Consider the following 22512-nt stretch of genomic DNA (forward strand, 5'->3'; position numbering starts at 1 on the left):
GCGAATTCTCGCACAGGCGTGAATAAATTACCAGCACAGAAGAAGGGTAAAAAATAACCCTTTATTAATTCAAACTAATTTAACAGAAAGGCCCAGACTCCGTGCGTTACAAAACCCCTGACTACTTGCGATGGGAACTAAACGTAGAATATAATACAAGTCAAACCTGAAATAAATAATGCAAGAGCGCACTTAAATTTACGCCTAAGAGGTGGACTCACAAAAATCTAACCTGCGTGGTACTAATCTGATAAGGCCAAGAGGCTTACTAGCGTGACCGCGAAATAACAACGAAACGTGCGCTTGGCTAGCGAAACACGCTCTGAATAAGCTTAGATATTCACACGTTTAAATAGCACTTCACTTAACTTTAAATTTACATCCTGGTGAGAGAATGTGAGGGGAAGTTGAGAAGTTTAGAACAGGAAATCAAACTTAAATTGGTTATGCAAAATAAGGAAAATCCTACATGGTTTCATCTCGCAGAGAAGAACAAGCTTCTTGACTGCTGGATAAAAAATACCGACTTTTGAGAATACAAGTTAAGTAAACGCTATTTAAATTTATCTTAATTTGCATTCTAGCGAAGACCAACGGAGAAATAGAAAGGATAAAAAAATAATTAACATAAAATAACTGGTTATTTTAAGTAAAATTTTACAAATTCACTTCGTTCCTTACTAATATATTGATATTTTATATTTTTAAGTTTTTCATATCTCATGAAATATTTTATGTATTTGTTGCTCCTTGCTATTGACAAGTAAATTATTCTACCAGCACCATTTTTAAAATTTTTTATGAGTAAGTTAAAATCAGTAAATATTGCATTTTAACATTCTTACCAATGTGTCATTCATTTTACTCCAATTAATATATTTTTTCCATATTGTGTGTACAGAAATTTGGTTTTCTAACTCATTTACTTTATGCTGTAATGGCTGTTGCGGGCTCCAAAAAAATTAGCTATGCGAATTACCATAAAAAATAAGGTGTTAACGTTTAATCTCTGAGATGAAGTATCACGACAAGAATATCTAACCATCAAAACAAACAAACACAGAATTAAAATACTTCAAGATTATTCTATCTCACCACTTATGAGTGTTTAAATTAAAATATAAAAACAAAAATTTATTATCCAACTTGAAACTCAAAGCTTCCTTTCACAATGGGCATAAATTCAGCAAATTAAATCTAATTTGACGAGAGACTACGAGCTTGACTTGACCGTGACAGAATTTGAAACACACCTTTACCGAAACAGGGTCTAATCTCAATCTACGTTATTCGCCAGCATTTAGAGTCACCAGCTAGACCAGAATTAGCATCACCAAAAGAATTTATTACAACCAACAAGGCAGCGGACACCAGGCTAAATTTCCCCACTTCTGTTCGTAAGATTCTAAACTTTATAGTAAAACTGTTTGCCATTCAAATCTATATAAATTCTGGAATGAACGAACTCTTGGCGAAACGGAAAGAAGAAAAGTAAAAGGAACAACATTCTGTAAGTAAAACTTAAAGCATAAATGCCACAAAGTTATTCAATATTTCTATGGCTTCACCTAAATTCGTTCAAATGCTAAAAGTTTGAATATGTGATATTTAAGATGTTACATTTGCTCTGTCATTAAAAAAAAATAAGAGAAAATAAGTTCCAGCATTCTTCTTCCCGTTCTGTGACCAGCTACTTTGTCTTCCGTTCTTTCAGCTTGTAATTAGAAAGCGGGAGTTAATGAGTTAGCAATGGCATTTTATTATCTTGTTATTTGAACTCTTGACAGAGTTTTATTTGTATATGATAAAGTAAGGTAGCTTTTTAATTTTAATTTAAATTTAATTAATTTTCCTTTCTTATTTTCTGTGAATGACGATGAATAAAAATTCGTAAGTTTCAGTTTGCAGCCTCCAAGACAGTAGCGATCAATAAAAAATGTGATTATTTATTTAATAACTCATGTAACTTAACACAAGTTAGAGAAAATTAAAAGCATGGCTGGAATCTTCAGTGCGAGAGTACTAGTTTTTTAAGGTGAATTTATAGCTAAGCTCTACATACACATAGTGCAGTTAACTACATAGAAGAATCCCTTTAAATCTGTTTGAACAAACATTGGCAATCGCTCTTGATAAGAGATTCAAACTGTTTAGATGGATAAAAATTCTTAATGGCATTCGTATAATAAAAATTAAGGTTTATACTTTCAAGTGTCATTAAAATTCATGTCAATTAACTAATTTATTAAATTAAGTTACGTGTTCTATAAGATCAGTATAATAACGCTTGCTTAAAGCTACTCACTAACATCATGTAGCCATTCTTCGTCTTTTTTTAAATATGGATCTTCTTCATCATCATCTGCATCATCATCGTCAACATCGGGATTACCACACAAGCAAGCCATCAACACAGCGAGGCAAAATATCTATAAAAATTGAATAAATGATGATAAATGTGGAATTTAAACTGTATTCGTTGAGTAATAATCATCACTCAAAATTTAGATTATATACTGCTAGCCATCAAAATTGCTACACTATGAATTATTTATAAATTAGCAGAATTATTTACAAATACATTATAACGAAAGACCAAAATAATTAAAATTTCGAGTAACATTGAAGTGCAGAACAAGCAGAAATTAATATCCCAAGCACCAGCCACTGGAAATAATAGCAAATGTTATATGACAAAGAGCTGAACAGATTTTGGATGATAGTTACGGGTATTGGACCATCGAGGATCTTCGGTCCACGAGGATTGGATTCTATGCCAGAGTTCATCTGTTGGATGACATAACGTTGGCTGACCGAATGCTGTAGTGCTAGTCTTTCTTCTAACATTGATCAGACGGTCAATGCAGAACTATTGTTTGCTAGAGGGCTTCAGTTGACAAAAGATCTAGGGAACGCGCTGGCCTAAGCAGAAGTCGTGCACCTGTGTATTGGAAAAACTTAATGTATCCCTGTGTATTGGAAAAACTTAATGTATCCCTGTGTATTGGAAAAACTTAATGTAATTTAGTATGGGCAACATACAGTCTTGGGTTATTCTGTTGAAAATAAGATCGACGGATACCTTGATATTGCACAGTAATGGGATATAAGAGTAGCTGGCCAATTAACCGGATATACGGATTACAAAAGAATGAGATGGGTATTCAATAGCACCCCATGCCATCAACACAGATGCTGGGCCGGTAATGATGATGAAAAATGCAAATTTCCAGTGTTCGTTCACCTCGGTGCATCCAGGGATATATGGGTATCATGATGCAATAAGCGAAAGCCAAAATTGTCAGAAAAGAAGAAATTGTCGATTGCTGAGTTTATGTGAGTCATTGAACGCGTCATCGTATCGGCAGTGCGGACGCATCCAGGTGAGTGTCATTTGAGATATGTAGTAGGGATCAACAAGCCCTTCTGAGTCCGATCACCACGCTTCTAGCAAAATCGTATCTCTGTTGAAACTTCCTCCATTGACGACGGCCTGGCATTCTCTGCTGTTACACGATAAGAACAGCACAAGAACAAATTTTCTACGATGATTTGCCTAGCAGAAATAACGGCACGAAAATTGAACATTCTGCGGGTTCCTTCCTTTATGTCTTCTTCAATGTGCGCTGGAGAGCTGCGCATTTCACATAATTCGCATAACTCGGTGATGTGCGTGTACCCTGAAATTTGTATAATTTTTGGGCCACTACTTGGTGTTGCATTTTCAATGTCGGGTATTGTGTTAATTGTGTATTTGATTTTAAAGTTTCAGTTTAGAAAATTCAAGGATAAATCTCAAACTGAAGACTGACATATGTAAATTTGAATGTACAAACGGGACTTCTATCAACCGAGGTCTCCTTTAACCGAGTCTGCAATCAGTTTTTAAAGAAATATTTGGTAAAATGTGGTAACATTAAAAAGGATTTGCTAAGATCGGCAAGATTAGTGAATTTCCTTATCGATGAAATGGATAAAAGAATGACAAATGTTGATAAATATGGAAAAGAGCGAATCAAGCTTACAAATTCTCGAGGCACAAAGAAATCATTCGCGACATAGATTCGGAGAACAATAAAAATTGCAACGATGTTGAGGGTAGTCATAAAAAGGAAACTACCGATGTAAAATTAGCCAAGCTAAAAGTCTTTTTTGATTTTTTCTGATTATGGAAAAGCTCATACGGGCTATCTACCCAAAGTAAACAATGCCTTCAGGCAGGGTTCTGAGGAAAAGGTTCAGGCAGGTTCAAAAGGAAAACTGGCTCGTTTTTACACTACATAGGGCGAAAAGTATGAAAAACCCCATTCTGACAACTCATTCGCCGGGATTTGAGCCTGGGTCTCAAAAGTAGTGTTCAGCTATTTTAGTGCTTGGCTACTTACCAGTAGTGGGTGCTGATACTTTGAAAAGCTCTTTAATATTTAAGGGAGTATCTTGATGATTTTTTTTTGTGTTTCATACTTCATTTTGTGTTTCATTTATTAATCAACAACTGGCATGATCGTGCGGTAACTAATATATTTATAAAATTATCACAAAAAATAGGGAAATGGTAACAGGCATTTTTAAAAGATAAGTAAATAAAAAACTAATATATCATGAAATGTATGTAAGAAATTTGAAAATAATTCACAGTTTGAGTAAATTTTCATGGAGTTTTTTATTCCATTTCTTTCATAAATATTTTTGTCGTGAAGCAAAATGTTGTATGGATTATTTAATTGAACGAAACAAATTTTATCTAGTAATAAAATGTGTTAAATTGTTAAGAGTAGTACTTAATTTAGAACCTCAAATAAAGAATTTTAAAAATGCTTTTAGAAAACAAAAATTACACGATTTAAAATTTAGATATATTTAACCAAATTTTCGATTATCCGAGGTGATACAAGTCCAAGTTATTCTGGATAATCAAGTTTCTATTATAGTAAAAAACGAAATATCAGTTTTGTAAAATGTTTCTTACGTTAGTGGAATAAGAGAAGAGCATTGATACACGAATCATCGTAAAGCGTTTTGATCAATGCAATTTTTTTTAAAGGAGATCTTCACAAGATTCGTATTCTATTAAATAGTGACAGGCTTCAATTATTGGCTCATAGCCAACTCGTAATATTATTTGCATAAAGTAAAATATAAAAATATTTCTATTTTAGCCACTTATTTTTATATGACTACTTACATTATGATCCTAAAGTAATAAGACCGCATGTGAAAATCGCTAACGTGTTTTTAGCACATGAAAGCTTAAAATAATTACTTGCCTGAAAGTGTCTTCAACATACAAAGTGTAACAAAAACATAAATCAAAGAGTATTGCTTCTTACAGAATCACAGATAAATATCACTGAATGAATTACGTGTAAAAAAGCAACGTCAATTTATCCTATTTAATTTTTTAACCGATCTTCAAGGAGAACAACAAGTTTGAATTTTTCGGTGTAAAATCCATATGAATCCCAAATTTTAAAATCCAATATTATGGTCAATTTTTATCATGCTGTAGACGAACATTTTGGATTTTATTTTTTTAGAATGAGAATAAACGTTTACCAAATATGTATGTAAGAAAAGTAAAGAAGATTAAATTAGCAATGTAAATTTCCCTTCTCTATTCTAAAAATAGTAACTCCTCTCTCCACTGCGTTATTTCGAAAAAAATCTATGTCATATGACTCTTACGTAATTCTGGTGATGCCAATAACTTAACAGCCAATAATAATTTTACAGCAATATTAACCATCCAATCAGAATGCTTCGAGAACCAAAACTAACTCAGTCTGACTTGAGATTTCATCCTGAACATTACGCACTTGCTTTCCACGCTTTGGTCTAGCTACACTGCTTCTTCTTTTTTGCTACAAAGTTATCGAAAATTTGGAACATCCTTTTGGAACAGGCACATTTAATGTGCCGACTTGCATGTAGCTGAAAATAAAACTGAAGATTTAATCTGCATTCGCCTCCAATTTCCTATTCATTGTGGATCATCACTTCTACGCATCAAAATTCCTGTTCCTGGTCCTGAATTTATTACATGTATGTACAGTGATCCTGTATACCATTAGAAGTTAAGATTTCGTAATTTTTATGAAACTGATTTTTAAAATTTAAATTTGCCGAATCATGAATAGTTGTGTCAGTTAAAAATATTTTATAATTGGAAATATATATCTATGACCAACGGTAGCGAAAATAAAAGTCATACCACTTATATGGATACGGTGTATAATTTAAATTTATTTTTCTACTTTTTATAATAGAAGTGGAATCAATGATCTTACTTAAATTATTTTAACTGAATTTTTCAAATGTGTAACTCTTTGCTTACTTTGATAGGCTCAGTAAGTAATATCGAAGAAATGAAACAAATGAGGAGGGACGTCAACCATTTTGTAGTTCTGACATTGCCAAACTGGAGACCATATGCCCACAGAAAAAATATGCTGCATCCGACGGAAGCCACAACCAAAAGCCAGCTAATGTAAATACACCACCAGGGTAGAAGAAATCTTTTTTTCTTCGAAGGGCTTCTTAGTTGTGCCTCCTCATCCACCTTCCTTTGCTGCTTTTTCTGAGATTTCGACGTTTCCTCGGTTTGATTAAGTGTACCATAGTTTTTACGCCATCTTTCATCTGCAATTAGAGGGTTGCTTAGGAACTAAAATTTTACAGATAGCTATTATTTATAATAGTAAATATAAGCATAGGAAAAATTTTCAGTAGGAAGGTAGGATTCTCAATATAGTTTTAATGTTTTACCTTTATGAATTTAGGAACTGGAATAGCAAAAGAGAGTCCTTCCATCGTGGTGGACTTGCGTTTAGAAAGTGCTCTTTTCAAGACTTTACTTTGGTAGGAATACATCTGCAATAACTGTATTGCAGATATATTCCTGCTAAACTATATCTTCAATAGCTGTATTAGGCTTCATTTTTTCCAGGAATGTAGTATGTCTAAGAATTTTTCTAAGTATGTAATTTGTCATAATAAAGTTTCTATTAGCAAGTCGTTGGGATAAAGAAATAGAATTTCTTCTGTAAATATCAGACCTAAAACCTTTCCTCATGATAGTATTGTAAGATTCTATCCTATTTACTTTTACGTTACACTTGAAGTTGAAGAATCTTAAGAAATGATCAGTGAATAATCGCTTGAGTTCGTGAGATAGAGACAACACGTAAGAAGAGTGAAATTACCCTTTATTATACAATAAGGCTTAACAGAACTCCATCTTGGAGTTTTACAATAAAGCCGCCACTCGGGCTCGAACTTAGGAAACTAAGAACTAAAACTTAACTAATCTTAACTAAAAAGATATAGCCAAAGCTATCAAGATTCTAACCGAGTTGGCCCCTTAAAGCTGAATAACGGCGAAGCTATCAAGGGCCTAAAGTATGGCCAAGCGTAATAATAGCTTAAGAGAGAGTAGCCTAAAAAGGCGGACGTGTGATAGCCAGAATCACTGGTTCTCTCTCACAAAGTCAGTAGAACTTCACAATTAAATACTTCTCCTCATTTGCATTAAAACGCGATTCTAAAACTACGTTCTGGGCGGAAGTTGTAAGTTGAAATTCAGGAAGACAGGAAAGGAACTTTAGCTCAAAATTTAACTGTTAAAGAAATTAACATAATCCTTACAGTATGTTGAATTGATTTCAACATTTTTTTCACACTCTTCTTATTTTAATGTCTTCTTATTCTAATTATTCTCATTGTAAGAGAGTCTCGCGACAATCACAAAACTCTTATTGAAACTTTCTTTTCATTGACGGAACTAGGTTTGTATATATTTTCCTTCGTTTTCGATAACAAATATTGGAGTGCGTTGGATAAACCAATGCTTCATAAAAGTTTACAATGATGTTTCCATTTATCACCTGCTAAATAGTTTTCATACAAGGTTAAACAAATTATTATCCGCTGAGCCACATTCCTTGGTAAAAGTTATGATTATTTTTAGCATTTTCTAAGCTGGTTTATCATTTTTAGTTATTGTCAAAACAAATATATTTAATACTTTACCATTGATTTCTACCTCGGCTGATAATCTTTTGTTACTAATGAATTAACATTACAAAAAGTATTTTTTTCGAATACTCGTTTGAGGTCTTCTTTTCTATGTAGAAGTAATGATTGACGGTTTTTTTTCTTTTCGATCAAAAATGTTGCACTTGTAATTCTTAATAACATTTCACAACGTTTTTGAAGTATGGAACAGGAATATTTCGCTTCGTGAAGCGCAAAAACATGTCCTTTAATTCACAGCTAGCTTTCTCATTTCTAATAATAAGCTGTTGCCAGAAATTTTTATTCCAAAACATTTGCGTTTTTAAATTCCTTATTGAAATCGTTCTAAAGATGTGTAAACACCCTCTGTATTTTACGTTATAGTTTATCTAGGAATAAGCAGACAAGATTTTAATTTATTCTCACCATTGCTATTTTGTTTTTGTTATTTTACCATATTTTATGTTTAATTTTCATTATTTGATTATTTTTTCAAGAATTAAAAACTTATAATCTGAAACTCAAATCCTGCTAAAATACATGCGTAAATAGTCTTCAGAGTTTATAACAGTAACAAAATTCTCGGGGGAGTCGGATAGATCGTACAAAGCGGAGCATTGCATACATTCAAGTATTTTAATACCTGAAGCTGCTCTTAAATTTACAGTTATTTTTAGCTTTATCAAATTAATACTTAATTTGCTATATTTTCATTTTAACTTTTTAATGTAGATTTGTTTCCTTGAGACTGATATTCCATCTTCTTACGATGGCACAATAAAATTGTTCTTTAAAGTAAAAAATTTGTCACGCATTTGGTATTGAGATGAAGTGAAAGATCATTTTTTGATAATTATTCCTTCCAGAGAATGCACCTTCTTGTGTTTTTGTTTAGTGCAAAAAATCGGGAAAAAATATAAAAATTACATATACATGGAGAATAGGGGAGGAAAAAGGGTGCAGATTTAAGTTTTTCGCTTCACGAATACACTCACTTTATCATTTAATTCTGAAACGAAAACCTTAAAATGAAAATAATAATAATAATAATAATAATAATAATAATAATAATAATAAAATATAGAAGGTTTCAGATTTTAAACTACGTCCTAACGGACGTTTTTTAACGTTTTGTGTGTTACCTTTATTTATTAAATATCATGTTCTTTGCACTTAAACCACAAAATTCAGTTCAAAAGCAATATCTCAAAATAGTTTTAAAATGAGCATATCCTTCAGAATTTCGGATACAGAGACTCGCGTGCTGGAGATAAAAATGTTTTCTCTGTGCAACGTTGCCATGGCTCGCTTTGAAATCCTTGAGTTCGTTAATCAAAAATACGTTAAAGTTTTACAAGATAGGAAATGGATAATAAAACAAATTCCAAATTTCAAATTCGGTCTTCAACATGCCCATATTCGTAGGAGGATTACGTCATTCAAAATTCGATGACTCTATGTACCGTTGTTTTATCACAATGCGAGAAATTAACATACATTTATGCAGATTTTTCATTATTTAATTTCTTCAAATATAATGCAGGATTCTAACATTTGGTGGCAAGGGTTTAAAAAGTGAAACGGACATTTATAGTGATTCAACGCAAAATCGTAAAACGAAAACAGTAGTCCTTCACGGACAAAGCCCCTTTGGACTAAAAATTTAAAAAATCCTAATTAGTTGCACTTACATTGGTTTTCCAGAGCCACATTGACATGAGATGGTCGAAGCGAGCGAGCTCGGGATTTCCGGAAAAAGAAAACCATTAGGAAACTGGGAGGGAAAATAATCAGATTGGACATAATTCCAACACCGATCTGTAAAACGAAGAGTAAAGCCATTAATATGGTTTAATAGTTTATTTAACATATAAAGCAAGGTGAGCAATAATTAACAGGTAAGTATTTATATAAATAGTTTCGATTTTATAGGGTTTCTTTTTTTATTCTTTCCACAGCTTTAAAAAAGACGTATTCCAAGAAATTACAATAAGAGGCAGATATTCTTCTTTTTACTAGATTCAAACTTTTGACATTAGGGAAAAAGGAAATTCGAGAAAATGATCTATTTAAACTGGCTGATAATTTCTTAAAGAATCTTCAAATACTAGATCCCATAAAGTCAAATTGAACATAACCCTTTCAAACATCAGTTATCTTGGTTAGAATAGGGTATTAAATGAACCTGGATTTTTGAACATGTATTGTAAAAGAAAAAATATTTTTCTATAAAATGATCTCATGTTTGAATTAGATGTATTAAATGTGTACTACAGAATATAATTAACCTAAGCCGTATGTTAAGGTAAAATTGAAAAAATATTTGTAAGATAAAAAATATATTAAATAAAATTCCAATTTTAATTTACAATGGCTCATTAAGTATAAAAAATATATTAAATAAAATTCCAACTTTAATTTACAATGGCTCATTAAGTCTTATACTTAACCTGATTATTTCCTTTTTCTGCCCTAAAATTAGGAAAATGCTTGCAATAAGTCTCTTTAAACTGCATCAGATCAAATTATTCTTTTTATATGATATTTTTATAACGCTTTTGACGGATGTGCTTACATAAGTGGAAAAGGTCTTTTAGTCAATAATTATATCAAATACTGTGAACGCAACCAATTTTACCCAACCAATAAGATTAAAATATAACTATATTATTATTTGTGCTGTAATCTGTACGTTTCTTTTGCTAACTTGCTACTGTATTTCTTTTTCATACTTTAAATGCAGACTTGCGAACGAAATAACACGCAAGTCATAATTACCCCTTAAAATTTTCAGTAGTAAATATAAAACATTAAAAACGCGTATTCGGATGCTTTTGTTCATGAAAAACCAGTTATACGCCAGAAAAAGTCAATATTAGACATTCTGACAAATTCCCTCAAAACAACAGTTTGCAAGATGGTGTATAAAGGCCGGTTGAATGTTGAACAGAAAGTGAAAGTTGTAATGCTTTTTGAAAAAATGAAAAGTTAACCACATAAAGACAGTTTTGCGCCTCTTTTCTGGTTCTTTATTGGAGAAGAATCGACGGAGCTCATCAAACGCCTGCACACCTAGCAACGAGTCTTTCTTTACACACTCAAAGTGGTTATTGAAAGATGCAGCCCACCAACACACTGCAAATGTTGCTCTTTAATTTCTATATGGGATGGTTAATATGATTTTAATGTAACATCGGTCTTCTGATTGTTACGAAGTTGAGAGAGAGTAGTTCCTCAGTATGTTTTCTTATTATGCGGTTATCTGGAAGGTATTGACAAGGAAGCCTGGAAATGTAGCTTAACTGAAGAACCCATATCGCGCACCTGTGTTTTGCAGTTTCAGCAGACGTGTACCTGAGGTTTAGAGAAAATGAAAAAGTTCAGTTGCAAGAGCTTCTGAAACAAAATACTGAACACATTTAAAACATTCTGCTCTAAACTCGTTTGCCGTGGTCAGTCTACGTATTCATTTTGTAATATTTCGATGTGAAATAAACGTGTAATAGACAAAACGAAGAGTATGACATTTCGAGCAATGTAAAACTAAGCTTATGACATTCGTGCAACATGCGCAATCCTGTAAATTATAAAAATATGAAAATTAAAGCTAAAGAATGATTGGTACCTTTCAGTTATGCACTTGCCACGTTTTCTGTCGCCTGTGGCATAGAAGCCAAATTCGCGCCGAGACCCAGTCATAGTGTCATCCGGGCACCAAATCATCTACTTGTATGTGTGTGTTTAGTTTAACACCTTTAAACACCCGTCAAAATGCGTGGTAAGTGCACAATGGAAAAGTACTCAATGGTTATGGAGCAGATGCATATCTTGCGCCGGTTTGGCTGCGTAAGTATGATTTAACCTTTTAACTGTCAAGTTATTTTGATGATTTGGGTGCATAAATTGTCAATTTTTTTTTTATTCCAAAAATGAAATGTTTGCCTCGCAATCAGAAAATCAAAAAAATGCCGCGCACTTTGAACTTTAATCTCTATGCTTTGAAACCTTCAGTAAAATGCTGCCATCTGTTGAATTGAAGCCGAGATAAACTTCTCACGATATATATTCGGGTATAAAAATACGATGCACTCAGAAAAAAAAATTAGCCCGAGTAATATTCGGGCGTGACATTTTGGAATACCAATGTTGTTCCCAAGATTATTTCGGGCATGACAGTTAAAAGGAAACAGTTTATGAACAGTAAACAAAGGCTCAACTGACTATGACTGCAATTTCATATTTATGTAGCAACTACGTCTTGTCTTACGTCATCTATATCAAAATTTTAATTATATAAAATTTCTTTAAATTTAAGGAATAATGTTACCATAATTTAAACACTAGATGCATGCTTATAAGATGGTGCAATATTCAGAAAATTATAAGATAACTAAATTTCCTTACGTCCGAAAAGTACGTTAATTCTATTGCATCTAAATTTATGTTATTTTAAGAATAATTCGAAGTTATATTTTAAATCTTTTCTTAGACTTCAGCAATTTGAAATTGGTCCTTACTATTTCTTTGTTTTATTTTGTTATTAATGAACTCACAGCTGCAAGAGGAGAAAAGCAACGCATGCAGAAAACGTCGAAATTGAAAAAGCTGCTAACTCTTCTGGAAGCGATCTTACTTAACTATCGACTTTTAAAAATAATACTTCTAATTATTCGAGTTTTATTAATAAAATCCACTTCTAACCTGCTCAGGACTTAGTGACAATGGTCCGAACTTGAAAGCGCCGGGGCTCGGCTGTTCTGGGGTTGTTTGATACCACATTGCTGATGTCAGCATTGATAAATAAAGCAGAGCTAGACAACAAGACAAACGCTGCACTCGCGTAAATCGACTGCGTGCTGGTCTTGTGAAGACGGATAACCAGATATGATTGTCTGTAAGATTCCTTCTGGATGCATTGGAAAAGAGATGAGAAAATTCCGTTGTCTGTTCTTTCCCAGCCACTGGTATTAGATGATCGATCTGTTATAGAAAATGATACTTATTATAATAATGGCAACACTCAGAATCTGTGGTATTTTAACCATACCAACTTTGTAAATAAACATACCAAAAGAACAAAAAAATTAAACAAAAATTTTGACCCTTTTTTACATCTAAGCAGCAATAGTTTTTACAGGTGAAGCTATCCAGAGCGAATCCTTCAAATAATTTCAATTTACATCCCAAATATAAATAGTATAGAAAATATTAAAAAACTAAAAGCATAGGAAAGCGTAACGCACTATAAACGTGAACACTGATCACGTGATTGCGTCCACGTCACACACATTCGACTTTTCTAATACAAGATATGCTTTACAATATGACTGATTTAAAACTTTACACAATGACATAACTTGAATTTTAGTGGGGAGTCTCGAGAGTACGTGGAGTTCCGAGAACGACCAAACAGAGTCGGAAGCTGTAGTCTGGTGCTTTGCAGTGAAGCTGTCTCCACCGTTATTGCCTGATAGTATGAAGGTTGTGTCGCTGAACGGGTCAGCGTGTTTATAACAGTTCGACGACTGTAAAAGTGATTTTGGAGCTTTCTGATTAGTATTGGTAAATAAAGTGTGTTTCGATACTTCATCAAGTGTTGTCGTTATTCACTCCAAAACTACGAACCCCGTACGAACTGGTGTCAGAAGGAAAAAAAAAAAAAAACGTAACAGTATGATAGAGGGACGCATCGCCTCTTAGTAGAAATGCTATTTGATGCAGAAACTTCCTCCCTCCCCCAAATTATTCACGTTTTCGTAACTTAATACTGAAACACACTGTAAACATTTCGAAACATATTAGATGAGTGCACATAATATAAGAGGGGAGATTTAATTTTCAAAATTCATTTCAAAGCTCTTGATATTTTTACCAGAACCTTCAATACACAGAATGCATTTTCATAGCGCGGTTACGCTATATTTAACTGGTTTAAAATATACAGTTTCTTTCTTTTGCATTACTGCATTTCTGGTCTCCACTGCTAGTTTGAATTGAAAAGAATTTCTAGTAAATTCCTTAAATAAAGCTATCTTTAAACAAAGTTATCTTATCTATATAAAGCTTCGATCAAAAAGTATTATAAATATGTTTTCAAGAAATTACAAAATTAAGGTTCTTAATTAAGGTAACATTTCACTTTTAAAGCATACATCTCTGATCCCTGAACAAAATTTGCATTTTATACTAATTTTGGATGCCTATTTGCAACTTCATATGTAAATTGTATGTTTGTTCTTACATTTGTACCACTTGTTGCGCTTTTTGTTTATTTTTTGAGCACGTTATAATACGACTAACAATGATCAGATATTTCTTATGTCTATTAGCAACAGTATTCAGTTACATTGAAACCTAGGTTTACGAATTTAATACGCTCCAGAAGAGAGTTCGTTATCCAAAATAATCATAAGCTGAAACAATTTTTCCCATTGGAATTGAATTATTTCACTCTCAGATCCTCAAAAGATCGCTTAGAAAAGAGTACTTTGTGTATGAATTCGCAATGCAAAATCAATGGAATTCATTACAACTAACACATACACAATACTATTAACATATACATAACATAACATCAAACTAGGCCAGCACCTCTCTAGTTCCATTGATGACTGACATATAGCTGAGGCTAGCTAATGTTAGAAACAACATCCATCAGGGGGCCCGCAAAAGTTCAGCGCCCACCCTACGAACCACCAGGAGCCCATTGAATACCCCATCCGACTGCTGGAGTCCAGGCGCACCTTTCATTTTATTAAAATTTGAATTTTGTATACATATTAATCATTTGTTGTTATTATTGGATCACAAATTTAGTTTTAAATATATATTGTTTTTAATATTAATATCTTTTTTTAAATGACTAGGCATAGACTTGTCACCATGTTCTGGAGGTATTGAATTACTTCGCGAATCTGGTTTTTGGATGCTTTGTTTTTATGACCTATTTTTTGAAGGCTTGCTTCGTTGGTGATGGGTACCTAATATAGTGATTCTTTGTCAGATTGCAACTGAATACATAATGATCAGGAACGCGTCTTTTCCCGTATATTTTTCCATTGTGTATTATTAACGTATACACAATATTTAAAACAATACTAAATATACAAAAAACAGGAAAACTTTAATTAATTTTTGTCATATATCTACGAAGGAAAGTCGATGAAGTTAGTAGGAAACGGCGAAAAAGCCAAAGGTGCAAAATGCTATTGCTTGAAAGAGAATATATATCCTTTAAAAATATCAGGTATGTGTTCTCTTTCTGAATGTTGTTTTCTTTTCTTTTTCTCTTTATCTTAACATCTCTGACCTCTTCTTCAAAATCGCATGCGTTTTTCCTCTTAAAACATTTGTTCAATGTGATTTATTTATGTTTAAATTTTAAAATGTTCCTAAAGAAAGACACGGAATTGATATTGAAAATATTATGCTACTACTTTATCAAGGTAGCAATATTCTATAAACTTCTTATCCCATTTTGAACAAATTTGGCAAATCAAATAACTGGGAACGTCTTTAATTCCATCTGCTTCTTAACGGTCCACCAGCGGCCGAGCGGTAAAGTCGCTGAATACTGGTAGTTCGGTCCGAGGTTCGAGTCCCGCGAACGGGCTGGCTGCAGGGGTGCTTTCGTGGTTTTCCCCATGTGTAGCGTGTATACGAGCCAGTCCCTTAGAAAGTCTTCCAAGAAGGCATCCCCCCCTTAGGCAGATAGCGTTCGAGGCTTTACCATAATTAAATAACCTAACCATCTGCTTCTTCTGAAGACATTTCCGCCACTGCATTTTAAAACATCATTGTCTGGCGGCTTATTTGTTCGTTCGTATCTCGAGATGCCATTCGTCATCCACGACATTTTTCATTTGGAAAATTTGCTCTTTACCGATCTGTTCGTGATCCATTACGTTCGTGAACCAAGTTCCCACAGTATTGTTTAAATGTTAAAACTAACTGTTGCCACTTAGGTGGTGAAGGCACACTCTTGTTCTTGCTATAGTCTATAAATGCATATTGAAAATTTTAAACACAATTTATGTAAAAAAGAATTCTAAAATATCTAAGTATATTAGTGCATGGAAAATCTTTTCAATTACTAATAATAACAGAGAGCTTTCAAAGATTTATGTGTAATATTGCATTAAACATTCTATTGAAAAACATTTTAAGATCTAAATCAGCCTAATTCTTCGCTGAAACTGCAGTTTAAGATAGAAGGAGTGAATGGAGGGGCTATTGTTCATAATGAATTGCTATTTTTCTTCAAGTCCTCTCTTTTTTCGCAATACAGAGATCGAGAATTCATTGTAAAACGGCGAAACATGAAATTGGCCGCATAATAAACCTTAAAAATTACTGTCACAAATCCCGCAATTTCATTTATAAAGCGTGTGCAAAAGGAAATAATGGTATATACTAGCTTAACTGAAACTGAAACAAACTTACCATCCCGTTTCCTTCTTCGACAGCAAACCATCTGTCTGCGATAAATTCATACTTTAAGCCTGTGTGGATGTCCTTTACTACCACATACTTCAAGTACCACGATGCACTACTGCCTTTTCCAGAATTATCGTGCCAGATACGAAGGTAATTTAGCTGACCTAAGCATCTGATACAAAATTTATCATTTGAGATATCGTGATTGGAATCTTGATAATTTGCAAAAATACTGAGACATCAGAAAAACAGTAAACTAATTAATAATACCGATTAAAGTGCTAGATAAGGGTAATGATTTATTGAATAAATAACATTGTTAACGGAAGAAAAGACTAATAAAATATTTTGATTATTATAGTTAGTAAAGCGCTGTCTAGCTAATTGTAGAATTGTTCGAAAATTGAATTAGATTCTTTTTAACTATCTAAATTAAAGAAATGTTACATTTTAAAATTAATGTTATCTTTATTACAAAACTGAAAATAATTAACATAGCAAATAATTATTTTAGAAGAGAATGCTCCGACAGAAAAGTTTCATTTTTAATCTAATTTCTCAGGCTATCTGAAAATGGAAGCTTCTTTACAGTAAAAGTAATTCCAAATTTATAAAAGATAACACTATTTTCGTTCCTTTGAAAGCATTTATAATAAACTAATATGTGATACGATGTCCTTATGTTAAATAATCAAACTCTAGAGTCTATTAGGATAATCGAAGCAGGAAACACGGAAAATCGAGTAATGTCTCGCCCAAATTCGATCTCCGGATCTTTCAATTGCCAGATGGATGTGCTAGCAATTACGCCACGAAGGTACGCTATGAGTAAAGTGAAGATTTGTCATATAGTTTCAAATCATTTAATATAAAATTAATGAATTATTTATGGCTTAATTTATATCTCTTGTATTATTTATGAATTAATTAACTATTGCATTATTTATGAATTAATTTCTGAAATTCTTATAGGTTTGAATTAGTCATTTAAACTGAGAGTGATATAATATTAAAATCACTCACCTTGGCACAGACATGACAAACATATTCAAGGCTCCTCGTTTGAATATTTCCCGCTGATCATCCGTAAATGTTCGTACTTCTGTTTCGTCATCTTCGCCAGATAAAATAAAATGGACCTATAATAAAAATGTGATTGTAAGTAAATACAGATTAAAATAAGTGGATTAAAATTCCAGTTGCCTATTTCATATTCTAGTCAATCTATGTAAAAATAACTACATAGTCTAATAAATCTATGTAATAAAGCTTTTGCCTTTAGTGGTCCTAGCATTCATGGTGTACAACCAAAGAACGTTACCTAAATATATATATATATATATAGCCTACATATAGTGCATGCACGTGCGGTGATTTAATTTGCGAATATTTTATTCGTGCTTTGGACTGAAGAAGACTCTTTTTTTTTTCTTGTTTTTCATACATTTATTCCTGCTAGCATCGCTTCCCTTCCTTTGAATGTTTCTCAGATGTATTATTGTTCACCTACCGAGCTTTTCCGTACTGGCTTTTCACTGTTGGAGAATTTTTAGATTTCTATTTCAAAGAGAAGGAATCCCCCAGCGATGTGTTGTTAGCGCTTCCGGTCACTAACTGGACTAAAGGGGGGGGGGCGTAACTTCCTTTTCCACGTTTTGCATACAGAACTCGAAAAAGAGAGCAGAAAATTACGCTTCACTTTATTAGCTGTAATACTAAGAAGAAATATAAGACTTCGTACTTCATTCATTTTATCTCCTTTTATCGCTTCTCTTTCATTTTTTGCCACATATTAGGTGGAGACGTTAGGCGTTAGCATATATACTACTTTTTAAGAAAATGGCCCAAATCTGAGAGTACTTTAAAAAAAGGTCATTCTAAATTAATTTTTGATGGTTATTTCACGTGTAAAGACAAAAACAGAAATGATTTGTTTTATCGGTGTTACGAGAAGCTCAAAACTCTGAATTGTAGAGGGTATGCAAACTCTGTACTTGAAGCTGGACAACATCACCTTCGAAACCAAAGAAGCTGTCAAACATAATCATAAACTTAAATGCTGCAAAAATAAACAAAAAATATGAAAGGTTTCAAATTTTAATGATCGCCCAACAGGATTTTTTACGGCTTTTATACTCTCCCTGAGCTTGCAGTCTACCAGTTTGCTGTTACATTCACTTGTACTAGCCTATTTTTTCTTAGGTCTTTTTACCTTATTATTAATAACCTTCGCACTTACGCCATATACAATTCAAAAGCAAAATTGCAAAAATTTTACAGGCAGTATGTATTTAGAATTTCTGATAAAATATTAAGTGATGGCATATACTTTCCTGTTTTTCTCCCAGTCTTTTCTCAGTTTATCATATCAATGTTCAGTTATTTTTACTAAAATGGCTTTACAAAACTCTTTTTCTTGTTTTTTTATTATTAATGTTTTTTGTGCTTACATTATTTATTAAACATCACGTTCTTGACGCTTACGCCACATAACATTCGATTCAACACCGAAACCGCAAAATATTAAAAAAAAGCATATCTTGAGAATTTCCGTGCTGGAGATAAAAGTGGTTTATTCCGTACAGTGTTGTCATTGCTCGTTTAGAAGTCGTTGAATTTGCTAATAAAAAATTCGTTAAAATTTTTACAAAATATGAAAGAGATAATAAAAACAAATTCGAAACTCAAAATTCAGGATTCCAGGTACTCAGGTTTGGGAGAAGGATTATGTTATTAAAAATTTGATAGCTCTAGGTACCGTTGTTTTTTCAAAGTGCGAGAAGCATTCATACAGATTATTCATTATTTAATTTCTTTACATATAATACAGGCCGATAATATTTGGTGGCAACAATTTGAAAAGTGATACATTAAACATTTCAATGCAGTGATACATTTCATTCAATTTCAATTTCATTCGAGTCTGTAGCCATTCGGCCGTTTCGAGACTAATATGCAATTCTGGACCAACGTCCCCTCGGGGCTAAAAAATATGTTTCTGCAGTAGTAGATAAATATTATTAATATATCAGTGCGAATTATTCTAGAGGGAATTTATGATGTCCCGTAGAAAATCGTTCTGCAATGCCTAGTCGTCATGCTCTCTGTCAAGTTATGAAAAGAGCCTTAAAGAAGTTTCGCCTCCGCAATAAGGCAAAAATATTGATAATCCAATAGAAAATGAAAATTTTCTAATAAATGATACATCCTTTATAAGAGAACGTATACTTTTATTCCTCCTCCCTCCTTCCCGAAAAGGCTGCTCATTTGAAAGAAGCCTATTATCAGTAGATTATCAATAGAGATAGGTCAAGTAGAATTAGGAAACATTTTATATGAATATGCATTGAGAATAACATGGGAATGTTCTATAACTTCTGTGCGTCTGTAAAGCGACAAAATACGTTAAGTAGGTCTATAAAAATATCGAATGCTTTTAACTAGATGTGTCATAGCTTATTATGTTAATCCATAATGGACAGGCACATTTTGAATGATATATTTTGCCGAATGGCTACAGACTCGAATGAAAAGTTAAACAACATGTCGTGTTTTGAGACTAATAGCACTTTTTGGCTAAAAAAGGAAAAAAAGAAAAAGAACCTTTTAATGTTACCCAGAATGAACTAGTATTCTGATAGGTCCCTAGTCCTTAAAAAATGCAAATGAGAAGGTTACTACTCACTATATGTACATGCTGGGAAACCGTGTTGTCTGACAAGTGTATCCGTTGGGCAACCGAGTTGTCGAGCCACTTACCAGACCGATTTCCATGATACCACTTTCATTGTGTCTCAAAATTCTCTTAATGTCATATTACAGATCTCGTGTATGCGCAAATTATTATTTTATTGTCAGTTACATAAGTTTAGGAATGATAGCTAAAAGTGATAAAAAATATTTCAGTACTTTAAGAAAAATCGTGTAACTTGATTTTTTATTATATTATAATTTATAATAATTTTGTATTGAACAGGAAATTGCTTCCCAAAGAATTATCTTTATTTATATTTTAAATTAGTGTTAAACAAAAGAGCTTCTTAAATGTGTCATAAGTGCAACTAAAATGTTATATTTTAAAGAATAATTAGAAGACTGTATGTAAGTTGTTGAATTTTAAACATAAATTGTGAACACACTTTCAGACTTTCATACAGTTGTAAAAAGCATTATTATGAAAGGGTTCTGAAATAGTATTTAAAGCGGCAATACAGCTTCTAATGTATATTAAATGCAGTTGATAAACGATACGGAAACTATAGCAGCACTATTGATTCCTTGTAGCTTGATTATATACACCAAATGTCAATTAATTAATTTGTTATTTCTTATTGCAGAATATTTAAAATAAAATAAAGTGTGAAACAACATGTAGAAGAAGAATTTATGTAGAAACACTCAAATTACCTTGGATTTGGTTCCAGCATTGTACTGGAAGCCAGTCTGCACCATAATTTCATAGAAATATTTATCTTGTATATCATTATCCAAAAGTGGAGTTGCACCTAACTAAGAATCCAGAAGAGAAAATTATTATTTGTTAACTTTTTTACGTAAATATTATTATTCATTAAATGCAACGCATAAAGAAAGTAATAAAATACTCTAGGATACGAGATAATATATTCTTCCGAATTATAATAAATTAGGTCAGCAATGGAGAAAAGTATGCTCCGATTTTAGTAGAATATTTGCTTTCTTATATTTTAGCACTCGGCAGTAATTAACGCTTCTTCTTTTTAGAAATGTTTTTGGCCCAAGGAAAAAAATAAAATAATAATCTTTCTATGCTAATTTAGCATCCATCTTCATGTTAATATAAAATGCAGTAAATTTCAAAATAAAATAATATTGAAACTAATGCTTACACATTCGAAATTTATACAGTCTTAAAACTTTCAGAATAAGAATTATAATATGATATCTAAGTAATTGCATGAGGTTGGAAAATACAATAATATATAACAATATATACTTATATTTTAACTGTAAGGTAACAACAGGTACTTACTTTTTTGAGATCCTTCTTGTCTTTCCATCTAGCCCATATAACCAAGATAATATATACGGAAAATGTAACGATGAGTGTTGAGTAGATAGTGACGTTGTCTTCGAAGTTAGCGTTGGCAAACACATAGCTGAAATCGATTTGATTGGGAGCGACCAAGAAACCACTGCCAAACATGGTCAGATGATTGCACAGGCAGCAGATCATATCTGATTTTGCTGAATGTACCTGCAAAGAAAGAAATTTCTTGTCAAACGTTAGAATTCTTAGAAACCCATTACGTGCACAGATTACACATTTACAGCGGTCCTGTATATCTATCTTTATAAGGAAAGTTATAGAATTTTTTCAAAATTATCTTCTTGTTCCCAATACACAAAACTCACTCCAATAACACGTTGAATGATCAGTTCAAATAACAAGCGTGTCGGATTCTTTCTTACTGATATAACAGTACCTACACAGCATTAAGCAGAGAATAAACGTTATACTGCAAAATTATGCATGTATAAATCCCTTAAATGTCTGTAGGATTAAATGACCTCACAAGTAAGCATCAGATCTGAATAACATTTATCAGTCTCTCGATAACCTTGTAAGGATTATGTCAATTTTATTAACAGTTAATTTTTGAGTTAAAGTTCCTTTCCTTTCGATTCTTAACTTCAACTTACTACTTCCGGCCAGAACGTAGTTTTAGAATCACGTCTGAATACATAATGAAGAAGAAGACCGGTATTTAACCGCGAAGTTCTTCGGTCTTATTGAGAGAGTTACCTGGTATCCTGTCTGCACGCGTCCGCCTTTTTAGGCTACTCTCTCGTAAGCTATTATTACGCTGGGCAGTACTTTAGGCCCTTGATAGCTTCGCAGTCAATTAGCGTTAATGTGCCAACTCAGTTAGAATCTTGATAGCTTCGGCTATATCTCTTTAGTTTAGATTAGTTTTAGTTTAATTCTTAGCCTCTTAAATTCAAGTCCAAGTGTCGGCTTTTAATGTACACTCCAAGACGGAGTTCTGTTAAATCTTATTTGAATAATAAAGAATTATTTGC

At 32.6% G+C, this 22512-nt stretch overlaps 1 protein-coding gene across 1 annotated transcript in view; it reads right to left on the bottom strand.

The window, feature by feature from the left end:
* LOC118184587 (polycystin-1-like protein 2) overlaps window positions 1-22512 on the bottom strand; it is a 53542-nt gene that overhangs the window by 18192 nt on the left and 12838 nt on the right. Inside the window, exons 6-13 of the mRNA XM_035354291.2 lie at window positions 21461-21685; window positions 20857-20958; window positions 17473-17588; window positions 16456-16621; window positions 12715-12993; window positions 9705-9831; window positions 6335-6639; window positions 2306-2429 (exon numbers count right to left, since the gene is read on the bottom strand). Of these exons, the coding sequence (XP_035210182.2) occupies window positions 2306-2429; window positions 6335-6639; window positions 9705-9831; window positions 12715-12993; window positions 16456-16621; window positions 17473-17588; window positions 20857-20958; window positions 21461-21685 (1444 nt within the window). The remainder of the gene's footprint in view (window positions 1-2305; window positions 2430-6334; window positions 6640-9704; window positions 9832-12714; window positions 12994-16455; window positions 16622-17472; window positions 17589-20856; window positions 20959-21460; window positions 21686-22512) is intronic.

Source organism: Stegodyphus dumicola, chromosome 10 (assembly GCF_044657685.1).
Source record: "Stegodyphus dumicola isolate Sdum_Otavi_A_Nest chromosome 10, ASM4465768v1".
NCBI classification, from domain to species: domain Eukaryota; kingdom Metazoa; phylum Arthropoda; class Arachnida; order Araneae; family Eresidae; genus Stegodyphus; species Stegodyphus dumicola.